This window comes from Bombina bombina, chromosome 1, assembly GCF_027579735.1.
Source record: "Bombina bombina isolate aBomBom1 chromosome 1, aBomBom1.pri, whole genome shotgun sequence".
NCBI classification, from domain to species: domain Eukaryota; kingdom Metazoa; phylum Chordata; class Amphibia; order Anura; family Bombinatoridae; genus Bombina; species Bombina bombina.
In genome coordinates this window covers 1,215,596,817-1,215,620,691 of record NC_069499.1, presented here as the reverse complement: position 1 = coordinate 1,215,620,691, position 23,875 = coordinate 1,215,596,817, and the positions used below count along the sequence as shown (strand labels likewise).

Below are 23,875 nucleotides of genomic sequence, written 5' to 3'. Positions count from 1 at the left end.
ACCTATGCACCTGCATTCAAACAACTCACCTGCTTAGAGAGTTGGCTTATATGACACAAATAAAATCACTGACACAAACAATCCACCACTGGCTTGTTGATCAAGTTCAGCGTGTGAGTGAGGGTACACAGGTTATTCACAGCATATGTGTGTTTGCCTCTGAAACAGTAATAGTTTATAAAACAAGAAGCATTTTTCTAACACAAATGCTGCAAAAATGCTTCTTTACAAAACTGAAATACACTCACAGGATATCAATTGTCACTGCTATGTCCCTTTAAATGTTTATAGGGTTTGCATTGCATTGGCTTTAGAATACTCAGAGTTATGTGCTAATTATTAATGATTTATATTGTTTAAATAATAGTGTTTGATTTTTTTTGTATTGATCATACTTTTCTTTATATTAGCACAATGAAGACTCAAACTGCTGAGAGCCTTCCATTATATGAATACTGCATTTATAAAGCATGTATTTTAATTAAAGGGACAATGTACTGTGATTTATGTCTTCCATTTATGGCTAGATTATGATTGGAGCGGTATTTTCCACGCACCCCAGATCTCATATCTTTGAGCTCTTATAACTTTTGTATGTAAATGTACTGTTAAAGGTATTTTTTATGTATTTTGTGCCACTTTTTTGTCTCACGTAACAAGTGAACGTATTTACTTTCACCTCGTAATACACGTGCTACTTCCGACGAGCGCAAAGTGACACAATATGCCCCTTATTATTTGCGCGCAACAGTTAGCACCCCACTTGTTATATATCCACAGAGAGTTACGATAAAAACAACGCTCTCCAGGCAAGTTCAGCCAATTTGATTGGGATGTGGTTTTAATTAGCAAATACAGCAATTTCATATAAAAATAAACATAAAGGAGCAGTTTCTCATGCATTTTAAACTCTGCAGCTAGTACAACAATAAACACTGGAAACACATTAAGGGGAAACTAATTTTTCAGTACACTGTCCCTTTAATATAACCGTTGACTGTGACCTTTTCCCTAGGGAACTTGTTTGAACAAAATTATTTGTGGATAAAGCAGAGCTCAATGACAGTATATATTTTGTGTTTGATTAGCTGCATTTCTAAAAAAAATCTCACAAGCCCTTGGAGTACAGAAAAAAAAAACAGAATTTATGTTTACCTGATAAATTTCTTTCTCCAACGGTGTGTCCGGTCCACGGCGTCATCCTTACTTGTGGGATATTCTCTTCCCCAACAGGAAATGGCAAAGAGCCCAGCAAAGCTGGTCACATGATCCCTCCTAGGCTCCGCCTACCCCAGTCATTCGACCGACGTTAAGGAGGAATATTTGCATAGGAGAAACCATATGGTACCGTGGTGACTGTAGTTAAAGAAAATAAAATATCAGACCTGATTAAAAAAACCAGGGCGGGCCGTGGACCGGACACACCGTTGGAGAAAGAAATTTATCAGGTAAACATAAATTCTGTTTTCTCCAACATAGGTGTGTCCGGTCCACGGCGTCATCCTTACTTGTGGGAACCAATACCAAAGCTTTAGGACACGGATGAAGGGAGGGAGCAAATCAGGTCACCTAAATGGAAGGCACCACGGCTTGCAAAACCTTTCTCCCAAAAATAGCCTCAGAAGAAGCAAAAGTATCAAACTTGTAAAATTTGGTAAAAGTGTGCAGTGAAGACCAAGTCGCTGCCCTACATATCTGATCAACAGAAGCCTCGTTCTTGAAGGCCCATGTGGAAGCCACAGCCCTAGTGGAATGAGCTGTGATTCTTTCGGGAGGCTGCCGTCCGGCAGTCTCGTAAGCCAATCTGATGATGCTTTTAATCCAAAAAGAGAGAGAGGTAGAAGTTGCTTTTTGACCTCTCCTTTTACCTGAATAAACAACAAACAAGGAAGATGTTTGTCTAAAATCCTTTGTAGCATCTAAATAGAATTTTAGAGCGCGAACAACATCCAAATTGTGCAACAAACGTTCCTTCTTTGAAACTGGTTTTGGACACAGAGAAGGTACGATAATCTCCTGGTTAATGTTTTTGTTAGAAACAACTTTTGGAAGAAAACCAGGTTTAGTACGTAAAACCACCTTATCTGCATGGAACACCAGATAAGGAGGAGAACACTGCAGAGCAGATAATTCTGAGACTCTTCTAGCAGAAGAAATCGCAACTAAAAACAAAACTTTCCAAGATAATAACTTAATATCAACGGAATGTAAGGGTTCAAACGGAACCCCCTGAAGAACTGAAAGAACTAAATTGAGACTCCAAGGAGGAGTCAAAGGTTTGTAAACAGGCTTGATTCTAACCAGAGCCTGAACAAAGGCTTGAACATCTGGCACAGCTGCCAGCTTTTTGTGAAGTAATACCGACAAGGCAGAAATCTGTCCCTTCAGGGAACTAGCAGATAATCCTTTGTCCAATCCTTCTTGAAGGAAGGATAGAATCCTAGGAATCTTAACCTTGTCCCAAGGGAATCCTTTAGATTCACACCAACAGATATATTTTTTCCAAATTTTGTGGTAAATCTTTCTAGTCACAGGCTTTCTGGCCTGAACCAGAGTATCGATAACAGAATCTGAGAATCCTCGCTTCGATAAAATCAAGCGTTCAATCTCCAAGCAGTCAGCTGGAGTGAAACCAGATTCGGATGTTCGAACGGACCCTGAACAAGAAGGTCTCGTCTCAAAGGTAGCTTCCAAGGTGGAGCCGATGACATATTCACCAGATCTGCATACCAAGTCCTGCGTGGCCACGCAGGAGCTATCAAGATCACCGACGCCCTCTCCTGCTTGATCCTGGCTATCAGCCTGGGAATGAGAGGAAATGGCGGGAACACATAAGCTAGTTTGAAGGTCCAAGGTGCTACTAGTGCATCCACTAGAGCCGCCTTGGGGTCCCTGGATCTGGCCCCGTAGCAAGGAACTTTGAAGTTCTGACGAGAGGCCATCAGATCCATGTCTGGAATGCCCCACAGGTGAGTGACTTGGGCAAAGATTTCCGGATGGAGTTCCCACTCCCCCGGATGCAATGTCTGCCGACTCAGAAAATCCGCTTCCCAATTTTCCACTCCTGGGATGTGGATAGCAGACAGGTGGCAGGAGTGAGACTCCGCCCAAAGAATAATTTTGGTTACTTCTTCCATCGCTAGGGAACTTCTTGTTCCCCCCTGATGGTTGATGTACGCAACAGTCGTCATGTTGTCTGATTGAAACCGTATGAACCTGGTCCTCGCAAGCTGGGGCCAGGCCTGGAGAGCATTGAATATCGCTCTCAGTTCCAGAATATTTATCGGTAGAAGAGATTCTTCCCGAGACCAAAGACCCTGAGCTTTCAGGGATCCCCAGACCGCGCCCCAGCCTATCAGACTGGCGTCGGTCGTGACAATGACCCACTCTGGTCTGTGGAACATCATCCCTTGAGACAGATTGTCCAGGGACAGCCACCAACGGAGTGAGTCTCTGGTCCTCTGATTTACTTGTATCTTCGGAGACAAGTCTGTATAGTCCCCATTCCACTGACTGAGCATGCACAGTTGTAATGGTCTTAGATGAATGCGCGCAAAAGGAACTATGTCCATCGCCGCCACCATCAAACCGATCACTTCCATGCACTGAGCTATGGAAGGAAGAGGAACGGAATGAAGTATCCGACAAGAGTCCAGAAGCTTTGTTTTTCTGGCCTCTGTTAGAAAGATCCTCATTTCTAAGGAGTCTATAATTGTTCCCAAGAAGGGAACCCTTGTTGACGGGGATAGAGAACTCTTTTCCACGTTCACTTTCCAGCCGTGAGATCTGAGAAAGGCCAGGACAATGTCCGTGTGAGCCTTTGCTTGAGGAAGGGACGACGCTTGAATCAGAATGTCGTCCAGGTAAGGTACTACTGCAATGCCCCTTGGTCTTAGCACCGCTAGAAGGGACCCTAGTACCTTTGTGAAAATCCTTGGAGCAGTGGCTAATCCGAAAGGAAGCGCCACGAACTGGTAATGTTTGTCCAGGAATGCAAACCTTAGGAACCGATGATGTTCCTTGTGGATAGGAATATGTAGATACGCATCCTTTAAATCCACCGTGGTCATGAATTGACCTTCCTGGATGGAAGGAAGGATAGTTCGAATGGTTTCCATCTTGAACGATGGGACCTTGAGAAATTTGTTTAAGATCTTGAGATCTAGGATTGGTCTGAACGTTCCCTCTTTTTTGGGAACTATGAACAGATTGGAGTAGAACCCCATCCCTTGTTCTCTTAATGGAACAGGATGAATCACTCCCATTTTTAACAGGTCTTCTACACAATGTAAGAACGCCTGTCTTTTTATGTGGTCTGAAGACAACTGCGACCTGTGGAACCTCCCCCTTGGGGGAAGTCCCTTGAATTCCAGAAGATAACCCTGGGAGACTATTTCTAGCGCCCAAGGATCCAGAACATCTCTTGCCCAAACCTGAGCGAAGAGAGAGAGTCTGCCCCCCACCAGATCCGGTCCCGGATCGGGGGCCAATATTTCATGCTGTCTTGGTAGCAGTGGCAGGTTTCTTGGCCTGCTTTCCCTTGTTCCAGCCTTGCATTGGTCTCCAAGCTGGCTTGGCTTGAGAAGTATTACCCTCTTGCTTAGAGGACGTAGCACCTTGGGCTGGTCCGTTTTTACGAAAGGGACGAAAATTTGGTCTATTTTTTGCCTTGAAAGGCCGATCCTGAGGAAGGGCGTGGCCCTTACCCCCAGTGATATCAGAGATAATCTCTTTCAAGTCAGGACCAAACAACGTTTTCCCCTTGAAAGGAATGTTTAGTAGCTTGTTCTTGGAAGACGCATCAGCCGACCAAGATTTCAACCAAAGCGCTCTGCGCGCCACAATAGCAAACCCAGAGTTCTTAGCCGCTAACTTAGCCAATTGCAAAGAGGCGTCTAGAGTGAAAGAATTAGCCAATTTGAGAGCATTGATTCTGTCCATAATCTCCTCATAAGGAGGAGAGTCACTATCGAGCACCTTAAGCAGTTCATCAAACCAGAAATATGCGGCAGTAGTGACAGGGACAATGCATGAAATGGGTTGTAGAAGGTAACCCTGCTGAACAAACATCTTTTTAAGCAAACCTTCTAATTTTTTATCCATAGGATCTTTGAAAGCACAACTATCCTCTATTGGAATAGTGGTGCGTTTGTTTAAAGTAGAAACCGCTCCCTCGACCTTGGGGACTGACTGCCATAAGTCCTTTCTGGGGTCGACCATAGGAAACAATTTTTTAAATATGGGGGGAGGGACGAAAGGAATACCGGGCCTTTCCCATTCTTTATTAACAATGTCCGCCACCCGCTTGGGTATAGGAAAAGCTTCTGGGAGCCCCGGCACCTCTAGGAACTTGTCCATTTTACATAGTTTCTCTGGGATGACTAAATTTTCACAATCATCCAGAGTGGATAATACCTCCTTTAGCAAAATGCGGAGATGTTCCAATTTAAATTTAAATGTAATCACATCAGATTCAGCCTGCTGAGAAATGTTCCCTAAATCAGTAATTTCTCCCTCAGACAAAACCTCCCTGGCCCCCTCAGATTGGGTTAGGGGCCCTTCAGAGATATTAATATCAGCGTCGTCATGCTCTTCAGTAACTAAAACAGAGCAGCCACGCTTACGCTGACAAGGGTTCATTTTGGCTAAAATGTTTTTGACAGAATTATCCATTACAGCCGTTAATTGTTGCATAGTAAGGAGTATTGGCGCGCTAGATGTACTAGGGGCCTCCTGAGTGGGCAAGACTCGTGTAGACGAAGGAGGGAATGATGCAGTACCATGCTTACTCCCCTCACTTGAGGAATCATCTTGGGCATCATTGTCATTATCACATAAATCACATTTATTTAAATGAATAGGAATTCTGGCTTCCCCACATTCAGAACACAGTCTATCTGGTAGTTCAGACATGTTAAACAGGCATAAACTTGATCAGAAAGTACAAAAAACGTTTTAAAATAAAACCGTTACTGTCACTTTAAATTTTAAACTGAACACACTTTATTACTGCAATTGCGAAAAAACATGAAGGAATTGTTCAAAATTCACCAAATTTTCACCACAGCGTCTTAAAGCCTTGAAAATATTGCACACCAATTTTGGAAGCTTTAACCCTTAAAATAACGGAACCGGAGCCGTTTTAAGCTTTAAACCCCTTTACAGTCCCTGGTATCTGCTTTGCTGAGACCCAACCAAACCCAAAGGGGAATACGATACCAAATGACGCCTTCAGAAGTCTTTTATAAGTATCAGAGCTCCTCTCACATGCGACTGCATGCCATGCCTCTCAAAAACAAGTGCGCAACACCGGCGCGAAAATGAGACTCTGCCTATGCTTGGGGAAAGCCCCTAAAGAATAAGGTGTCTAAAACAGTGCCTGCCGATATTATTATATCAAAATACCCAGATAAAATGATTCCTCAGGGCTAAATATGTGTTAATAATCAATCGATTTAGCCCAGAAAAAGTCTACAGTTTAAATAAGCCCTTGTGAAGCCCTTATTTACAATCGTAATAAACATGGCTTACCGGATCCCATAGGGAAAATGACAGCTTCCAGCATTACATCGTCTTGTTAGAATGTGTCATACCTCAAGCAGCAAGAGACTGCAAACTGTTCCCCCAACTGAAGTTAATTGCTCTCAACAGTCCTGTGTGGAACAGCCATGGATTTTAGTTACGGTTGCTAAAATCATTTTCCTCATACAAACAGAATTCTTCATCTCTTTTCTGTTTCTGAGTAAATAGTACGTACCAGCACTATTTGAAAATAACAAACTCTTGATTGAATAATGAAAAACTACAGTTAAACACTAAAAAACTCTAAGCCATCTCCGTGGAGATGTTGCCTGTACAACGGCAAAGAGAATGACTGGGGTAGGCGGAGCCTAGGAGGGATCATGTGACCAGCTTTGCTGGGCTCTTTGCCATTTCCTGTTGGGGAAGAGAATATCCCACAAGTAAGGATGACGCCGTGGACCGGACACACCTATGTTGGAGAAAATACCAGTATGGCTTTTTTTTTTTTTTTATGATTCAGATAGGGCACTATATGATGCCAGAACTTTTGCAAGAATGTTATCCATATGCAGGAACACTAGAGGGCAGCACTATTTCCTGCCTTGTAGTACTTCAGACACCTACCTATGTATGTCTTCAACAAAAAATATCACAGGAAACAAAGAATATCACAGGAACAAAGCAAATTTGATAATAGAAGTCATTTGGAAACTTGTTAAAAATCTAAAATCACAAAAAAATAAAAAATGTTGAGGTGTCATATTTTAAAAGTATGTGAAGCGAGTCCCCAAGCACTAGAGTCTTCATAAGAAGAATTTTTAAGATGGAATGAAGTTGTTCAAAGGAGTAAATTTAATTTAAATAAAGTTCCATAGGTGGCTGAGATTGACAGGGCCTGCTCTCGTGCAACCAACTGCGCAACAGCAGGCCCTGTCACTCACTCCGAATGAGCAAGCTTGGGGTGATTTCCCCTTTTGTCTTCCGAAGGGGGTGAAACTGCACAAGAGATCTGCTTTGCAATTAACAATTGTGAATGGAGAAACTCTCTGCTTAAAAACTTGTCTACTTGCAGCTTGATAAATTTTCCTGAAATATGTCTACAATATATAATTTTACTGACTGGAAATGCTGGTGCACACCCTATGCAAACGGTTTCACTTTGAAAGTACAAATAACAATGTATTATTTCCAGCCCAGTTATTTAGCATTTATTTTAGGAAAAAGATAACTTTCTAAGCCTATTAGTATACGCTATAGTTTCTCATGCATGCAACTCTGAAGACAATGACACTGAAGAACTTGCTATAAGAACTTTTTGATTCAAAATAACTTTTTGAACTATATTACTTCTGACCAGCCCTTCCACTAACAGATGAGATAGTGTGTATGTGTGATTGCAGGCACCAATCTACAATATATATTGTTTTAAAACTATTGAGTAAAAAAAAAATCCACAGTACCTCTGTCCTGTGAATCAGCATCCACTTCCCATCATCCCCTTGTTTATAAAATTCTAGAAAAGGATCTGACTTCCCAAAGAGGTCCTGTTGAAAATAAAAGCATAGAGTGTATTAGAGAATGAATCGCCGTATTCTAATAGGATCATAATATTTGCAATAAGAAACAGCAATACAGACTTGCGTAGAGCTCACCTTTTTATCCAGCTTTCTCCCTGCCATGTAGAGTGTTATGACTCTGTTATCAGATAATTCTTGGGCAATGACCTAATAAAGAAGCAGAGTAAAGCAGGAAATTACTGGCGTCACTGAAGAAGACAATACATATGGAAAGAAAATGCAATACGCTTGATTTTGAAAAAAAAAAGTTATTTTTATATATGCCTTGTATATATCAACAATTAAAGGGACAGTCTAGTCCAAAATAAACTTTCATGATTCAGATAGGGCATGTAACCTGTTAATTTTCTTTTCTTCCAATGGAAAGAGTCTACAGCTGCATTCATTACTTTTGGGAAATAAGAACCTGACCACCAAGAGGAGGCAAAGACACCCCAGCCAAAGGCTTAAATACTTCTCCCACTTCCCTCATCCCCCAGTCATTCTGCCGAGGAACAAGGAACAGTAGAAGAAATACTAGGGTGAAAAGGTGCCAGAAGAATAAAAAATAAGAGAGACGCCCCACAGAACAAATACGGGTGGGGAGCTGTGGACTCTTTCCATCTGAAGAAAAGAAAATTATCAGGTAAGCATAATTTAAGTTTTTCTTCATAAATGGAAAGAGTCCACAGCTGCATTCATTACTTTTGGGAAAACAATACCCAAGCTATAGAGGACACTGAATGCAAAAACGGGAGGGTACAATAGGCGGCCCATTCTGAGGGCACCAGGCCTGAAAAAAACCACAAACCATCCAAACTCCGCTTCGTCGGAGCTGGGCAAAAAAACTAGAAGGAAAAGACCCCAAGGACACTGACCCACAGATAGTCTGAAAGCCTAACTAGAGACTGCAAGCAGACTCACTGAACCAACACTCCTCCAGGACAACCGTCGCCCAGCAGTCATTACCCACACAACCCTTACTAGTACAGTACCAAAATCCCCAAAAAGGGGGAGAACAAGGGTAAGCCAAAGGGATACCCCAAAGGTACAGCAAAATCCATAAAGGAAAAAACCCCTTCCAAGGAAGGCCAAGTCCACAGAGACCGAATGGATCCAGAGAACAAGGGGAGACGATGCCCAACCCACAAGGAACAACCGGGCATCATCAAGGAGAAGAAACATCTTCCAAACATCGTGCAACAGCACCAAAAAAGACAGCTGAAGACAAAGTCCTCAAAACGCCAGAACTCAGAAAGTGAGCAAACAGAAAATTACAAGAAGCAAACTCAGAAATAAACATCTGAGTGCAGTAACACGCTGCCATCCATAGGAAGACGCGGGGAAAACACTATCCGTAAGGAAGAAGTGGCCGAACAAAATAGATTGCCCAACCTCCAAGACAGAGGACACTCTACAGGCAATCCAGGCCGCCAAGACTACTCACAGATCGCAAAGGGGGAGAGGCACAGAACCTCTAAAACAAAGGTCCACTGTCACCCCCAAGACCTGAGGATGAACAACAGATCTCAAATCCTGCACCTAGCCGGACCAGCCCAAGCTACGGCAGATCTGAAAGCAAGGGAACCGAAAGGAACCCCAAGGGTGGCCCCCAAAAGGGCGGAAGAATGGACACAGTCACTTCAACCTAAAGACAATCGAGCAGGCGTTAGGCCCAAGGAGATCTAGCAAAGCCACTCGACTAAGTCTCAATGCGGAGCCAGCAGCTTCCCAGATGGAAAGGAACAACTCAAAGAGCAGACCAATCACAAAACCAGATAAAACATCTGTTGCAAGCTCCCAAACACAGGAGAGGCCCCTAAAAATGGAACCACACCTCTGTAAGGAGGAAAACAAGCCCCCTGAAAAGGAGAGCATCGATAAACACCTGCCCATAAGACAGGAAGTCGTAGGAATAACCGAGAGGACACAATGCCACGTCACTGACAAAGCCCTTAAAACACCATCGTGCTAGCACACATACCAGGCGCAAAAGTGACAGCTGAGCAACCGCAAACCTTCCGTTTGCTAGGCAGGAAAGCCGACCATCAGGTCACATTAGTTGGCTGTCCCAAGGGAACCGTATCGTCTGGCACAAGACAAGCCACAAGGAGCACTGGCTCTCAGTAAATCTGGCCAAGTTGTAAAACAGAACAGCCATAACAAGGGCTAAACCCAAGTACCCCGGAAACTGGAAACCCCAGGACAGTCCTAGGATCTTAAGGTCCGGTAAGATCCCACAGCGGGATCCACAAAGAAAAAAGGCTGAGTAAAATCCTTGACAACCGGAAGATCAGGACAAGAAGCCCGGCCCCACCAATGTTTAGATTAAACAATCTTCCAGGAACATAAATCCCTCATCTAATATAAAAAAAACAGACCTCCCAGGGAAAAATCCAGAATAACCCGGATAACAAGAGCAAGAAGCCCTTGAAAGTCCCAACCCAAAGGGAAGAGACCACCCCTTGCAGGAGCCTAACCCTCCAAAGAGCCAGGGCCATAAAAGGACACTAGAGCTAACAGGAGTCCCAGCAACATCAACATGATTGTGCTTGAAAATTGCGGCTAATCCCCCTTAAGGGACACAAGGCGCTACTCATTTTATCAACCTCGAAAGGAGGAAAGGCTGAGTAGACCTTGCCGGGGATCAAACAAGCAAAGAGTAGCCACAGAGCATTAGTATGAGGAAACAGCGTGCTAGCTGAGAAACTAGTTGCACGATTTTAAATACATGGTGGAAACTTTTTTTGTACACTGTGTTTTTACCTTGTTTTAATTAAAAGTGATTTTATACATTTCACTTGACTGAGCCAGTTCTTTCGTGGTTGGAGACTACACCCCTGACGGAGGTGTGTGAGAGCCTAAAAACAGTGAGCTGGGACACTGAGAGATCCCAGTAGGTGTTACTAAGCACGAGTGCTGACACACTTGTGAGTACCTTTCCATTGCCATTGCATATATGTGTATTGCTTGTACTATATCACACTATGAGGCGCCTTTCTGTGTTTTGTTTACACCATCACAGTATGCTGAGCTAGCTGTCCAGCTAGCCACGAGCTCCAGACACCGGAAAAAGTGAGGACAAGTCACCCAAACACAGCAACATCACGCCTCAACATCACCTCAGATTCAGAGGACAGTAAAACATGGGTTTGTAATACCTGAACCATATGACTGGAAAACCACTAGGACCTCTTCTATCCCAAGAAGGAGATGCTGAGCATTCCCAAAATTGGGAAAGGTCCCCTAACGGAGCCCAAAAGACCTCACTGTCTAATGTCCCAAAAAAGGAACAACCAACTCCCAAAGGGAATCCAAGTCCCCTGAAGGTGACCCATCAACAAGGAGAAATGGACAAAATCCAAGAGGTCTCAATGAAGAAGAGAACCACTAAAGGAACAAGTATAAAAAAGCACAATTTCCTAAAGCAACACCGCCCCGACCGGCGGAAAGAGGCGCTAAACCCTCTAATTTTCCCACCACGTTGGTCGAAATACTCTAGGTTCCCAGTGTATCGGAAGTAGCAGAGAGTGACGCAGCGAAATTCACTGACCCAGTCACCAGAGAAACAGCTATTTAGGACTGAAACAATCCCGAGCGCCGCACGGACCCACAAGTCCTCTTGAGAATGCTTAGCTGAAACTTGAAAAACAAATAAGAAGAAACACAAATAATGTTAAGAGCACTCGGCACCCCAACCTGACCAGCAAGGTATATTAGGCGCCACGTGTCTGAATAAGCCGCAAGACAGAATATCTGAAAAAAGGAACAACCAACTCCCAAAGGGAATCCAAGTCCCCTGAAGGTGACCCATCAACAAGGAGAAATGGACAAAATCCAAGAGGTCTCAATGAAGAAGAGAACCACTAAAGGAACAAGTCTAAAAAGCACAATTTCCTAACGCAACACCGCCCCGACCGGCGGAAAGAGGCGCTAAACCCTCTAATTTTCCCACCACGTTGGTAGAAATACTCTAGGTTCCCAGTGTATCGGAAGTAGCAGAGAGTGACGCAGCGAAATTCACTGACCCAGTCACCAGAGAAACAGCTATTTAGGACTGAAACAATCCCGAGCGCCGCACGGACCCACAAGTCCTCTTGAGAATGCTTAGCTGAAACTTGAAAAACAAATAAGAAGAAACACAATTAATGTTAAGAGCACTCGGCACCCCAACCTGACCAGCAAGGTATATTAGGCGCCACGTGTCTGAATAAGCCACAAGACAGAATATCTGAACCCAAGCAGGACCAGCTTGCAACCAGGGTCCTAACTGCCAAGCTAAATAAATCCCCTCTCAGAGAGGGAGGAAGAAAAACAGACAAACATGGGACTAACGCGTCCCGAACAACTTCCATAGAAGCAAACAGCGAGAATCGATCCCAGAGAAGTTCCCGCAGAAAAAATAGTATGAAAAATAAAAATAAAATTCATCCTAACCGGATAAAATAAAATGACAAGTAACCCGAGGGTTAACACCCAAGAAGAACAGAAAGATCCGCAGGACAAGCTGAACAGAAACCCTGTTCTTCCAACATAACTGGGAAAGATCTCGATAACAAGACTTAAAGGAGATTACTTCATCCCCCCCATGTCTAACGAGGTGAGCCATTCGAAGGAGGAGACTGATGAGTCCCATAACTGAGAAGGGTAGGGTCCCCAAACAGCTCAAAAACGTGTCTGAGTAGAGCATGAAGGCGAGCCAGCCTGTAACTAAAGGCACAACACTCAGGAACAGTTACTCCCGCAGGGAACTGCACAGGCCCTCCTGTGGCCAAGAGACCTGGGGCAATCGGGCACGAAAACAACCGCAAATAAACATCTGGACTTTGTAGACGCGCAAGCACTAAAAGTATGTAAAAGGGTAAACGTGCCACAACCTCCGGGGGGAACAATACACCCTCTGAGGAGGAAAACACATAACCTGGGTTACCCGCATGTGTAGTAGTAGGGAGCGGTAGGGAACTCGCCTCCCCGAGGACAGGGCCCCCCGAGGCGGATGGCTCAGCAGTTCCTTGAATCCCTGAGACCGAGGACATAACTGACTGACCTGAGTCAATGGGGCCAATTCGCATTTGTCACAGGATGAAGAATCTGAATCAGAAAGTTGAACAATCTCAACATCAGTATCCTCCATAACTGGATAAAGGATATCAAAAATGGAATAAACATAAAACAATTTAAATGGCACCTGACACCCACAATGGCTGGGGCATTCACCACCTCCTATGAACCAGACACCAGCGGACTAGATTTCTCCGTCACCGCACAGTCAGGAATGCGGAAATGGGAGACCAGAACGTAAACACGCCCTGTCACAAGGTGAACCGTATAAAAAAAGCGAGCCTGACCGTATGTTTCAAAAGCGACAAGCCCAATTAGCACTACACATAAGCAGATTTAATCACGTAACAAGCATGATTAAAAAAACCCTGTTCAATAATCCCCCTCAGGAGATATTAACCCTTGATTCCAAGATACTAAAGGAGTCCCACTGAGACCCTGTATTTTTCATGTGAGTTTTCAGGAACAAATGAGTTACAGTACAATCATGAAGAAGTAAAATGAAATGATCTTACCGGAATCTACGCTGTGGAACAGGAACACGGCCCTTCAAGTGTGACGGATAGTAGCCTCGCCTCCACCATGGACTTGAGAGAAGAAAGCAGGCAGCAAAGTAAAGTTCGACAACGCTGGTTGCTTGTGGAGTTGTTAAAATGACTCAGGATGGTTTCGCAGAAAGACTCTTCCTGCATCTCCGGACTCTAACTTTCATCCAAGCCCTCACTGACAGACTGACAGGATTACTTAAAACTCCCGTTCCATGTCGAAGAGTACTACCCTTCATAAGAGACGAAAACAAACTTCTGACACTTCTCTGCCAACCTCCTGGGACGAAAGGCAAAGAATGACTGGGGAATGAGGGAAGTGGGAGGAGGATTTAAGCCTTTGGCTGGGGTGTCTTTGCTTCCTCCTGGTGACCAGGTTCTTATTTCCCAAAAGTAATGAATGCAGTTGTGGACTCTTTCTATTTATGAAGAAAATACTATTAAAAACAGGGGCACTTTCATTCATCAAAGTTTACATTGCAGCGGATTTTAAAAATACTTACCTTCTTCTCCTGAAACGCCGGATCGCCGATTCCCCCCCCCCCCCCGCCTGCTTCTTCCTGCTGTACTTACACAGCAATGACGCAACCGGCTTCCTCCGATCACGGAGTGGCCTCACCAGATGGACGCTCCTGGGGGGGAAGCCGTGATTGGAGGAAGCCGGTTTTGTCATTGCTGACAAAGTACAGAGGACCTGCAGGCAGGGGATCGGCGATCCGGCGTTTCAGGAGAAGAAGGTAAGTATTTGTAAAATCCGTTGCAATGTAAACTTTGATGAATGAAAGTGTCCCTGTTTTTAACAGTATTTTTAAAAAATGGGCACTATTTCATCAAAGTTTACATTCACTTTAAGCTTTACATTCCTCCTTTTTAAATAAAGATAGCAAGATTATGAAGAAAAATTTATAATAGGAGTAAATTAGAAAGTTACTTAAAATTGCATGCTCTATATGAATCTTTAAAGAAAAAAATTGGGTTTAATGTCCCTTTAAGCACTGCTTTTCACAACATCTACATAAAGTTTTTTTAAGCATTTAAGATGGTTATACTTTACAAACATTTGCAGGGTGTTATTGTTTTAGAGCATCTCCGGAAAAGCATTTTGACTATTTTTATCATCTCACATCAATTTAGGCCTTTTAGAGGAGAAAATAACCTTGAGCACTGATCAAAGCAATCACTGCGTAGCAAGTTGCAGGATAAGTATCACATTCTGCCCTCCAGTGTATCAGTGGAGTGAAAATGGTAAACAGCAGAAAAAAAGGCAAAATAAAGAACACATATTCCTTTTTTAGTACCATATTAATCTATTTTAGGTGTGAATTTAATGTCCTATTAAGCGGAACAATGAGCTAATTGTTTTTTCACTGTGGTTAAGAATTGCGAGTTAATGAGTACACATTAGTGTGTGGTTATAGATATGGAAGTAAAAGAATAAAGCATTTAGCCAGTCAGTTACTATATCTAGCATATTGCAGATTGTTAATACAATGGATAATACAAACAAAGGGTCTATAATCACCATCATAAAACCTAATCTCAGATAAAGTACAGAGCTAGGAGGCTCCGGTTTTATTGATTTATAAGATCGAGTGAACAACTGAAGATGAAATCTAATAACCATCTATCTGAAGTGGTTAGTCCATATCTTCCAAAAGCTTTCACTTGTAGGCACATATTTAGAAAGGACATCAAATTTATAAATGGCTGACAGCTATAATTTCTGCTCAGTTGGTTAAGGAGCCGCTGCCGCTGTAATTTTAAACAACTTTCCAATTCACTTAGTTTATCTAAAAGTGCAGTCTTTTATATGCACACTTTCTGAGGCACCAGATCCTACTGATTATGTGCAAGAAGTTACAGAATATACATTATATGCATTTTGCAATTGGCTCATGGCTGTCACATGATGCACTGGGAGGGAAAAACATAATTTATGTAAGAACTTACCTGATAAATTCATTTCTTTCATATTAGCAAGAGTCCATGAGCTAGTGACGTATGGGATATACATTCCTACCAGGAGGGGCAAAGTTTCCCAAACCTCAAAATGCCTATAAATACACCCCTCACCACACCCACAATTCAGTTTAACGAATAGCCAAGAAGTGGGGTGATAAGAAAAAAGTGCGAAAGCATATAAAATAAGGAATTGGAATAATTGTGCTTTATAAAAAAAAAAAAATCATAACCACCCCAAAAAAAGGGCGGGCCTCATGGACTCTTGCTAATATGAAAGAAATGAATTTATCAGGTAAGTTCTTACATAAATTATGTTTTCTTTCATGTAATTAGCAAGAGTCCATGAGCTAGTGACGTATGGGATAATGATTACCCAAGATGTGGATCTTTCCACACAAGAGTCACTAGAGAGGGAGGGATAAAATAAAGACAGCCAATTCCTGCTGAAAATAATCCACACCCAAAATAAAGTTTAACGAAAAACATAAGCAGAAGATTCAAACTGAAACCGCTGCCTGAAGTACTTTTCTACCAAAAACTGCTTCAGAAGAAGAAAATACATCAAAATGGTAGAATTTAGTAAAAGTATGCAAAGAGGACCAAGTTGCTGCTTTGCAAATCTGATCAACCGAAGCTTCATTCCTAAACGCCCAGGAAGTAGAAACTGACCTAGTAGAATGAGCTGTAATTCTCTGAGGCGGAGTTTTACCCGACTCAACATAGGCAAGATGAATTAAAGATTTCAACCAAGATGCCAAAGAAATGGCAGAAGCTTTCTGGCCTTTTCTAGAACCGGAAAAGATAACAAATAGACTAGAAGTCTTTCTGAAAGATTTAGTAGCTTCAACATAATATTTCAAAGCTCTAACAACATCCAAAGAATGCAGCGATTTCTCCTTAGAATTCTTAGGATTAGGACATAATGAAGGAACCACAATTTCTCTACTAATGTTGTTGGAATTCACAACTTTAGGTAAAAATTCAAAAGAAGTTCGCAACACCGCCTTATCCTGATGAAAAATCAGAAAAGGAGACTCACAAGAAAGAGCAGATAATTCAGAAACTCTTCTGGCAGAAGAGATGGCCAAAAGGAACAAAACTTTCCAAGAAAGTAATTTAATGTCCAATGAATGCATATGTTCAAACGGAGGAGCTTGAAGAGCCCCCAGAACCAAATTCAAACTCCAAGGAGGAGAAATTGACTTAATGACAGGTTTTATATGAACCAAAGCTTGTACAAAACAATGAATATCAGGAAGAATAGCAATCTTTCTGTGAAAAAGAACAGAAAGAGCAGAGATTTGTCCTTTCAAGGAACTTGCGGACAAACCTTTATCTAAACCATCCTGAAGAAACTGTAAAATTCTCGGAATTCTAAAAGAATGCCAAGAAAAATGATGAGAAATACACCAAGAAATATAAGTCTTCCAGACTCTATAATATATCTCTCTAGATACAGATTTACGAGCCTGTAACATAGTATTAATCACAGCGTCAGAGAAACCTCTTTGACGAAGAATCAAGCGTTCAATCTCCATACCTTTAAATTTAAGGATTTCAGATCCTGATGGAAAAAAGGACCTTGTGACAGAAGGTCTGGTCTTAACGGAAGAGTCCACGGTTGGCAAGAGGCCATCCGGACAAGATCCGCATACCAAAACCTGTGAGGCCATGCCGGAGCTACCAGCAGAACAAACAAGCATTCCTTCAGAATCTTGGAGATTACTCTTGGAAGAAGAACTAGAGGCGGAAAGATATAGGCAGGATGATACTTCCAAGGAAGTGATAATGCATCCACTGCCTCCGCCTGAGGATACCGGGATCTGGACAGATACCTGGGAAGTTTCTTGTTTAGATGGGACGCCATCAAATCTATTTCTGGAAGTTCCCACATTTGAACGATCTGAAGAAATACCTCTGGGTGAAGAGACCATTCGCCTGGATGCAACGTTTGGCGACTGAGATAATCCGCTTCCCAATTGTCTACACCTGGGATATGAACCGCAGAGATTAGACAGGAGCTGGATTCCGCCCAAACCAAAATTCGAGATACTTCTTTCATAGCCAGAGGACTGTGAGTTCCTCCTTGATGATTGATGTATGCCACAGTTGTGATATTGTCTGTCTGAAAACAAATGAACGATTCTCTCTTCAGAAGAGGCCAAAACTGAAGAGCTCTGAAAATTGCACGGAGTTCCAAAATATTGATCGGTAATCTCACCTCCTGAGATTCCCAAACTCCTTGTGCCGTCAGAGATCCCCACACAGCTCCCCAACCTGTGAGACTTGCATCTGTTGAAATTACAGTCCAGGTCGGAAGCACAAAAGAAGCCCCCTGAATTAAACGATGGTGATCTGTCCACCACGTTAGAGAGTGTCGAACAATCGGTTTTAAAGATATTAATTGAGATATCTTTGTGTAATCCTTGCACCATTGATTCAGCATACAAAGCTGAAGAGGTCGCATGTGAAAACGAGCAAAGGGGATCGCGTCCGATGCATCAGTCATAAGCAGAATCTAGCACAAACTTACTTCACCACCTCCATCGGAGGCAAAGTTTGTAAAACTGAATTGTGGGTGTGGTGAGGGGTGTATTTATAGGCATTTTGAGGTTTGGGAAACTTTGCCCCTCCTGGTAGGAATGTATATCCCATACGTCACTAGCTCATGGACTCTTGCTAATTACATGAAAGAAATAACTAACTGAAATTTGTCATTTAATGATTATGCTATTCTACTTTGTTTAGTGGTCTTTTAAAATAACGTATTCACTGTACAGCAAAAAAAATGCATACAAAATAAATGTTGCAGAGCAAGTAAAACTGTCATTTTTCTAGCAAAAATGGCATTGTTGGGCATTACAGGGACACAACGCTTAAAAGACCCTTGAGTGTTGTCTTAACAAGCTCCTTCACATATCAACCAATCACTGAGCAGCTGTACAAGGGTACTGGTTCTGAATTCCATGTTTGGGAGCAGTGGAAAACCTAACGTTTTCAGATTTCAAATACAGGAAACACAGGCAAAATACTGATAGTGCATAATAAACCTTTTTTGGGAATTAATTTTTGAAGTTAATGACCCTACTTTGCACAGTACAAAAAGCAACCAGAAATATGATCTTGCTCATTCAAATGGCTTAAGAGGTAAGGCCTCTTATAGGGTAATACTGTCCCAAATTTTCTTTCAAAATAAAAAAATAAACATATAAATAAATACATTTAGGAGATGGTGGGGTGACAGAAGATGCAGTTATATATATATGTTTTATTTCTGCAAAAACAATGCATGCAAATATGTGGTGTTGGATTAAAGGGACATAAAATCCAATATCTTTCGTTCATGACTCAGATAGAACATACACTTTAACAAATTTTTAACAATTTACGTCAATTATCAAAAAATCTTAGTTTTCTTGTTATCCTTTGTTGAAAAGCAGGAAGGTAAGTTGTTATACATTAGCAAGAGCACTTGATGACAGCACTATTTCCTGTCATGTAGTGCCCCAGACATGTGCACGCTACCCATCTAGATATCTCTTCAACAAAGAATAACAAGAGAATAAAGCAAATTTGATAATAAAAGTAAATCGGAAACTTTTTTCAAATTATATTCTCTATCTGAATCATGAAATAATTTTTTTTGAGTTTTATGTCCCTTTAAAGGGACACTAAACCCCAATTTTTTTCTTGCATGATTCAGATGGAGCATGCAATTTTAAGTAACTTTCTAATTTACTCCAATTTTTCTTCGTTCTCTTGGTATCTTTATTTAAAAAGCAAGAATGTGATTCATAGGAGCCGGCCCATTTTTGGTTGAGAACCTGGGTTATGCTTGCTTATTGGTGGGTAAATGTAAGCCTCCAATAAGCAAGCACTATCCATGGTGCTAAACCTAAAATGGGCTGGCTGCTAAGTTTTACATTCCTCCTTTAAAAATAAAGATAGCAAGAGAACGAAGAAAAGTTGATAATAGAAGTAAATTAGAAAGTTGCTTAAAATTTCATGCTCTATCTGAATCGTGAAAGAAACAATTTGGGTTCAGTGTCCTTTTAAGCTTAATGGATTGAAAATTATGTAGTAAAACAGGGGTATCAAGCTCATTGTATCAGGGGGCTACTGGCCAAGTGTTCTTCTCCCATAAGGGCCACTTAAACAGAGTTATAGTGCTTTGGAACTGGATATACTAGAAACTGGAAGTGACATTTACCCATAATGGTAGAAGCTGTAATCCACAATAGACATACACAGTGTATATTTATCTTGTGAGTGCCAAGTGAAGTGGTCACTATGGAACTGAATAAAAAGTGACATTTATCCAAGCAGTGCATTATGGGAGTCTACACTGGGCAATGTATGCTTATCTTTATATTTATCTTGTGAGCGCCTATATAGAATTGTTTTTCTTAGAACCCTAAAAATATTGATAGGGCCAAATTAATAATTTACCTAATAAACAAGGGAGGGCCAGATTTAACTATTTTGAGAACACTATTAAAACTTCCATGTCCACTAACAACAATTAAAAGCCTTTGGTGGAGGAATTAAACTTTTTGGACAGTAAAACTGGCAAGGATTTGGTTCTACTTGAGAAGATTGTTTCCTTTTTCGTGTTATTCTATATTTAAAGGGATGTCAAACAGTAAATATACGTTAGATAAAATGTACAGACTTGACATAAAAATTATTTGTCTTAGAATAATATATAGATGTTTTTTTTACAATTGCATTAATTGCTTAAATATTGAAAATATAACTGTAAAGGTTTAGTTTCTATAAAGTACTTCAGTGTCTATAAAGTAAAGGGCACAACCATGTTTGAACTAGTTTTCTATTTATCTGCGCAAACAAGGATGTGTGGAAACCCTTTTAGATAATCATATGCTTCATGCAGCCTTGTTTGGGCAGTCTCTTTTATTGCCTGTTTTACATATGTCCCTAATTATGCTCAGCAGGAAAGATGGACAAGGGGAAACTTAAAGGGACAGTCTAACCAAAAAAATGTTTGTTTAAAAAGATAGCTAATCCCTTTATTACCCATTCCCCAGTTTTGCATAATAAATATGGTTGTATTAATATACTTTCTACCACTGTGATTACCTTGTATCTAAGCCTCTGCATTTTGCTTGCATTTTATCGAATTAATGCTGCTTCATAAATAATTCCACAATAACTCCACAGGATTGAGCACAATTTTATCTATAAGGCACACGTGAATTAGCACTGTCTGGCTGTGAAAAGCTGATATAATGCACTTGAGATAAGAGGTAGCCTGCAGAGGCTTAGAAACTGGCAGATATTTAGAGGTTTAAAGGTTATAATATTTATTAATATAACAATGTTGGTTATGCAAAGCTGGGGAATGGGCAGCAAAGGCGTTATTTATCTATTTAAACAATAAAATAAAAAAATCAAGTAGACTGTCCCTTTAAGTGGAACATGGTGGTACCCATTTCTTCATAGAAACTGTGGAATTTTGAAAAACAACGTTTTTTACAGTTACATTACAGGAAAAGGGTGAAAAATAAATAACGAAACAATACTGCAATATATACAGTATATATAACCAAATTGTAATGTTATTTATATATATATTGCAGCCTTTCAAAACCTTCTATGTGAAGCATCTTGCAGAATCATTGATCCTTTACCTTAGTGTAGTCAGAAAGAGAGAAAAGATGTAAGGTTGACAAGTTCATATCATGTCACGTTTCACCTCCCTTTTCTATATAAGTGATTCTCCCCAGTGAATATTTACAAAGGCATGAAAAATGTCAAGCCACCAATCAAGTAGAAAAATGTTGTTTTTGTGCTAAATCTGCATGTAAAGCAGTATGAACAACCTCTTTAATACCTCATTACATCAAACAATCCGAGGCTGTGATATTACATTTTGTATTGTTCATTTTGTTTACGACATTGATGAAATAATGAAACAATTAGTGAACTGGATTTGTCTCATGTATAGAGGAACATGCAGCATATTGGGATCCTGACGCTATTATCTGGTTGCTATGTTACTGTTGCTACGATGCACATTTTCTCTTTTTTACTAGAAACAAAATGATTGCTACCAGTGGAATAATCAAGCATTTATCTCAGTATGAAGTTGAAACAGCTCTTAAAATGACACAGGCAATTCAGAACACGCCAGCTCTTTACCGTAATGACGCCCTTCCCCGCTGGTTTTCCATTCCCTAAAATCAGAGGGCGCGTTATCTTCTTGCTGGAAACAATCTGAAAAAATCAAACACAACAATTTACCAGCTTTAAATTGGAAAATAATTAAATAGTTTAAATACTTTATCATTTGATACTACAGCATATAAAACACTCACTTAGCATTGTATTAAATTATTAATATGTTGCAAATTACATAAATAGTGCGTCTTTAGATTACATATATATGTATGTATGTGAATATATATGTGTGTGTGTGTGTATAAATATATTTACACACTATAAAACGATAAGCAAGTTATTCTTAATAAACAGAATTTTACACATTTATCCCAAAACACATCGTACTATATAAGATAAATCTATATTGCCCATCACATTTTATTAAATATCTTCATGACTAGATATATATTTAGGGTTATCAGGTGTCCAGTATTCAACTGGACATTCAGGTATTTTAGCAGGCTGTCCAGTAAAATTTGTACAAAAAAAAAACGGATACTTAAAGGGACACTCAAGTCAAAATTAAATTTTCATGATACAGATAGAAAATGCAAATTTTAAACAACGTTCCAGTTTACTTCCATGAACAAATACATTGCTGTGTGTGCTCCTGGCAGTCAGAGGGGTCAAATCACTACTGCGTACATGTGTTACTGTCAACCAACGGGATAAAATGACTACTCAGTTTTAAAAAATATACATGATTGTATCAAGGGGGACCCCACCTACCACCCGCGCCCAGTCACCAATAGGTTGTTCGATATTTTTATGGAGCACAGCTGGCAACTATATATATATATACACACCCAGTATATATAAAAATTAAAGTGCACTCTATACTCACAACTTTTTATACTTGTCTGCAACAGCAAATGCAAATTTATTCTTTTCTAATGTTCTTTTGTTTTGTTTTTTGTGTGTTTTTCCCTAAAATGCACATAATGATTTGTCTGACTTATCCGTTACCGATACAAAATCCAAGTAAACCAACGAACCTCAAGGCACTATTAAATAAAGGTTTATTTCAATGGAGAATGTAATCATAAATTCATAATGTTAACATCAGCATATCTCAAGTCTTATGCTTTAATCATAGTTAAAGGGCCACTAAACCCAAAATCTTTCTTTCATGATTCAGATAGAACATACAAATTTAAACAACATTACAATTTACTTCTATTATTTATTTTGCTTAATTTTTTTAGATATCCTTATTTGAAGAAAAAGCAATGCACATGGGTGAGCCAATCACATCAGGCTTCTATGTGCAACAACCAATCAGCAGCTACTGAGCATATCTAGATATGCTTTTCAGCAAATAATATCAAGAGAATAACACAAATTATATAATAGAAGTAAATTAGAAAGATATTTAAAAATGCATTCTCTTTCTAAATCATGAAAGAAAAAATGTGGGTGTCATGTCCCTTTAAGTCCAATACAAAATTTGAAAAACTTAAGTAGGTTGTAGTAACAAAGTCCAATGAACACTGGTGCTTAATTGTGCAGTAAGGGTGAGGCTGTCACATAATACAGATAGATACAGCAAGCACAGCTTGGTTTGAGGATGACTGTCTCTGGTATAGTAGACACAGGGTTCTCAGCAGGTACAGGATACCCAGCGGGTATTGTTGGTAAGAATGTCACGGGATACCAGATAGGAACAGAAGGCACAGCGGATTTGAGGATGGCTTTCACTGGTTTAGTAGACACAGGGTTCTTAGTTTGCACAGGATAATCAGCGGGTACTGTTGGTGAGACTGTCACAGGATACAAGATAGGAACAGAAGGCACAGATGGTTTGAGAAAGGCTGTTTCTGGTATGGTAGACAAAGGGTTCTCAGCAGGTACAGGATACCAGGCGGGTATTGTTGGTAAGACAGTCAGAGAATGACAGATAGATACAGTGGTCACAGCTGGTTTGTAGACAAAGGGCAGGCACAGGTATCAAGCAAGACTGTTTGGCTTTCAAGAACCAGGTGAGCATATGCAGGTGCAAGGTAAGTATGCTTGATCTCTGGAACACGGTGAACATATACAGGTATC

At 40.7% G+C, this 23,875-nt stretch overlaps 1 protein-coding gene across 1 annotated transcript in view; it reads right to left on the bottom strand.

Moving 5' to 3' along the window:
- Positions 1-23,875, bottom strand: part of CPNE2 (copine 2) — a gene marked incomplete in the record, with an annotated part of 400,103 nt that overhangs the window by 199,030 nt on the left and 177,198 nt on the right. Inside the window, 3 exon segments of the mRNA XM_053700230.1 lie at positions 7,983-8,066; positions 8,175-8,246; positions 21,809-21,883. Of these exon segments, the coding sequence (XP_053556205.1) occupies positions 7,983-8,066; positions 8,175-8,246; positions 21,809-21,883 (231 nt within the window).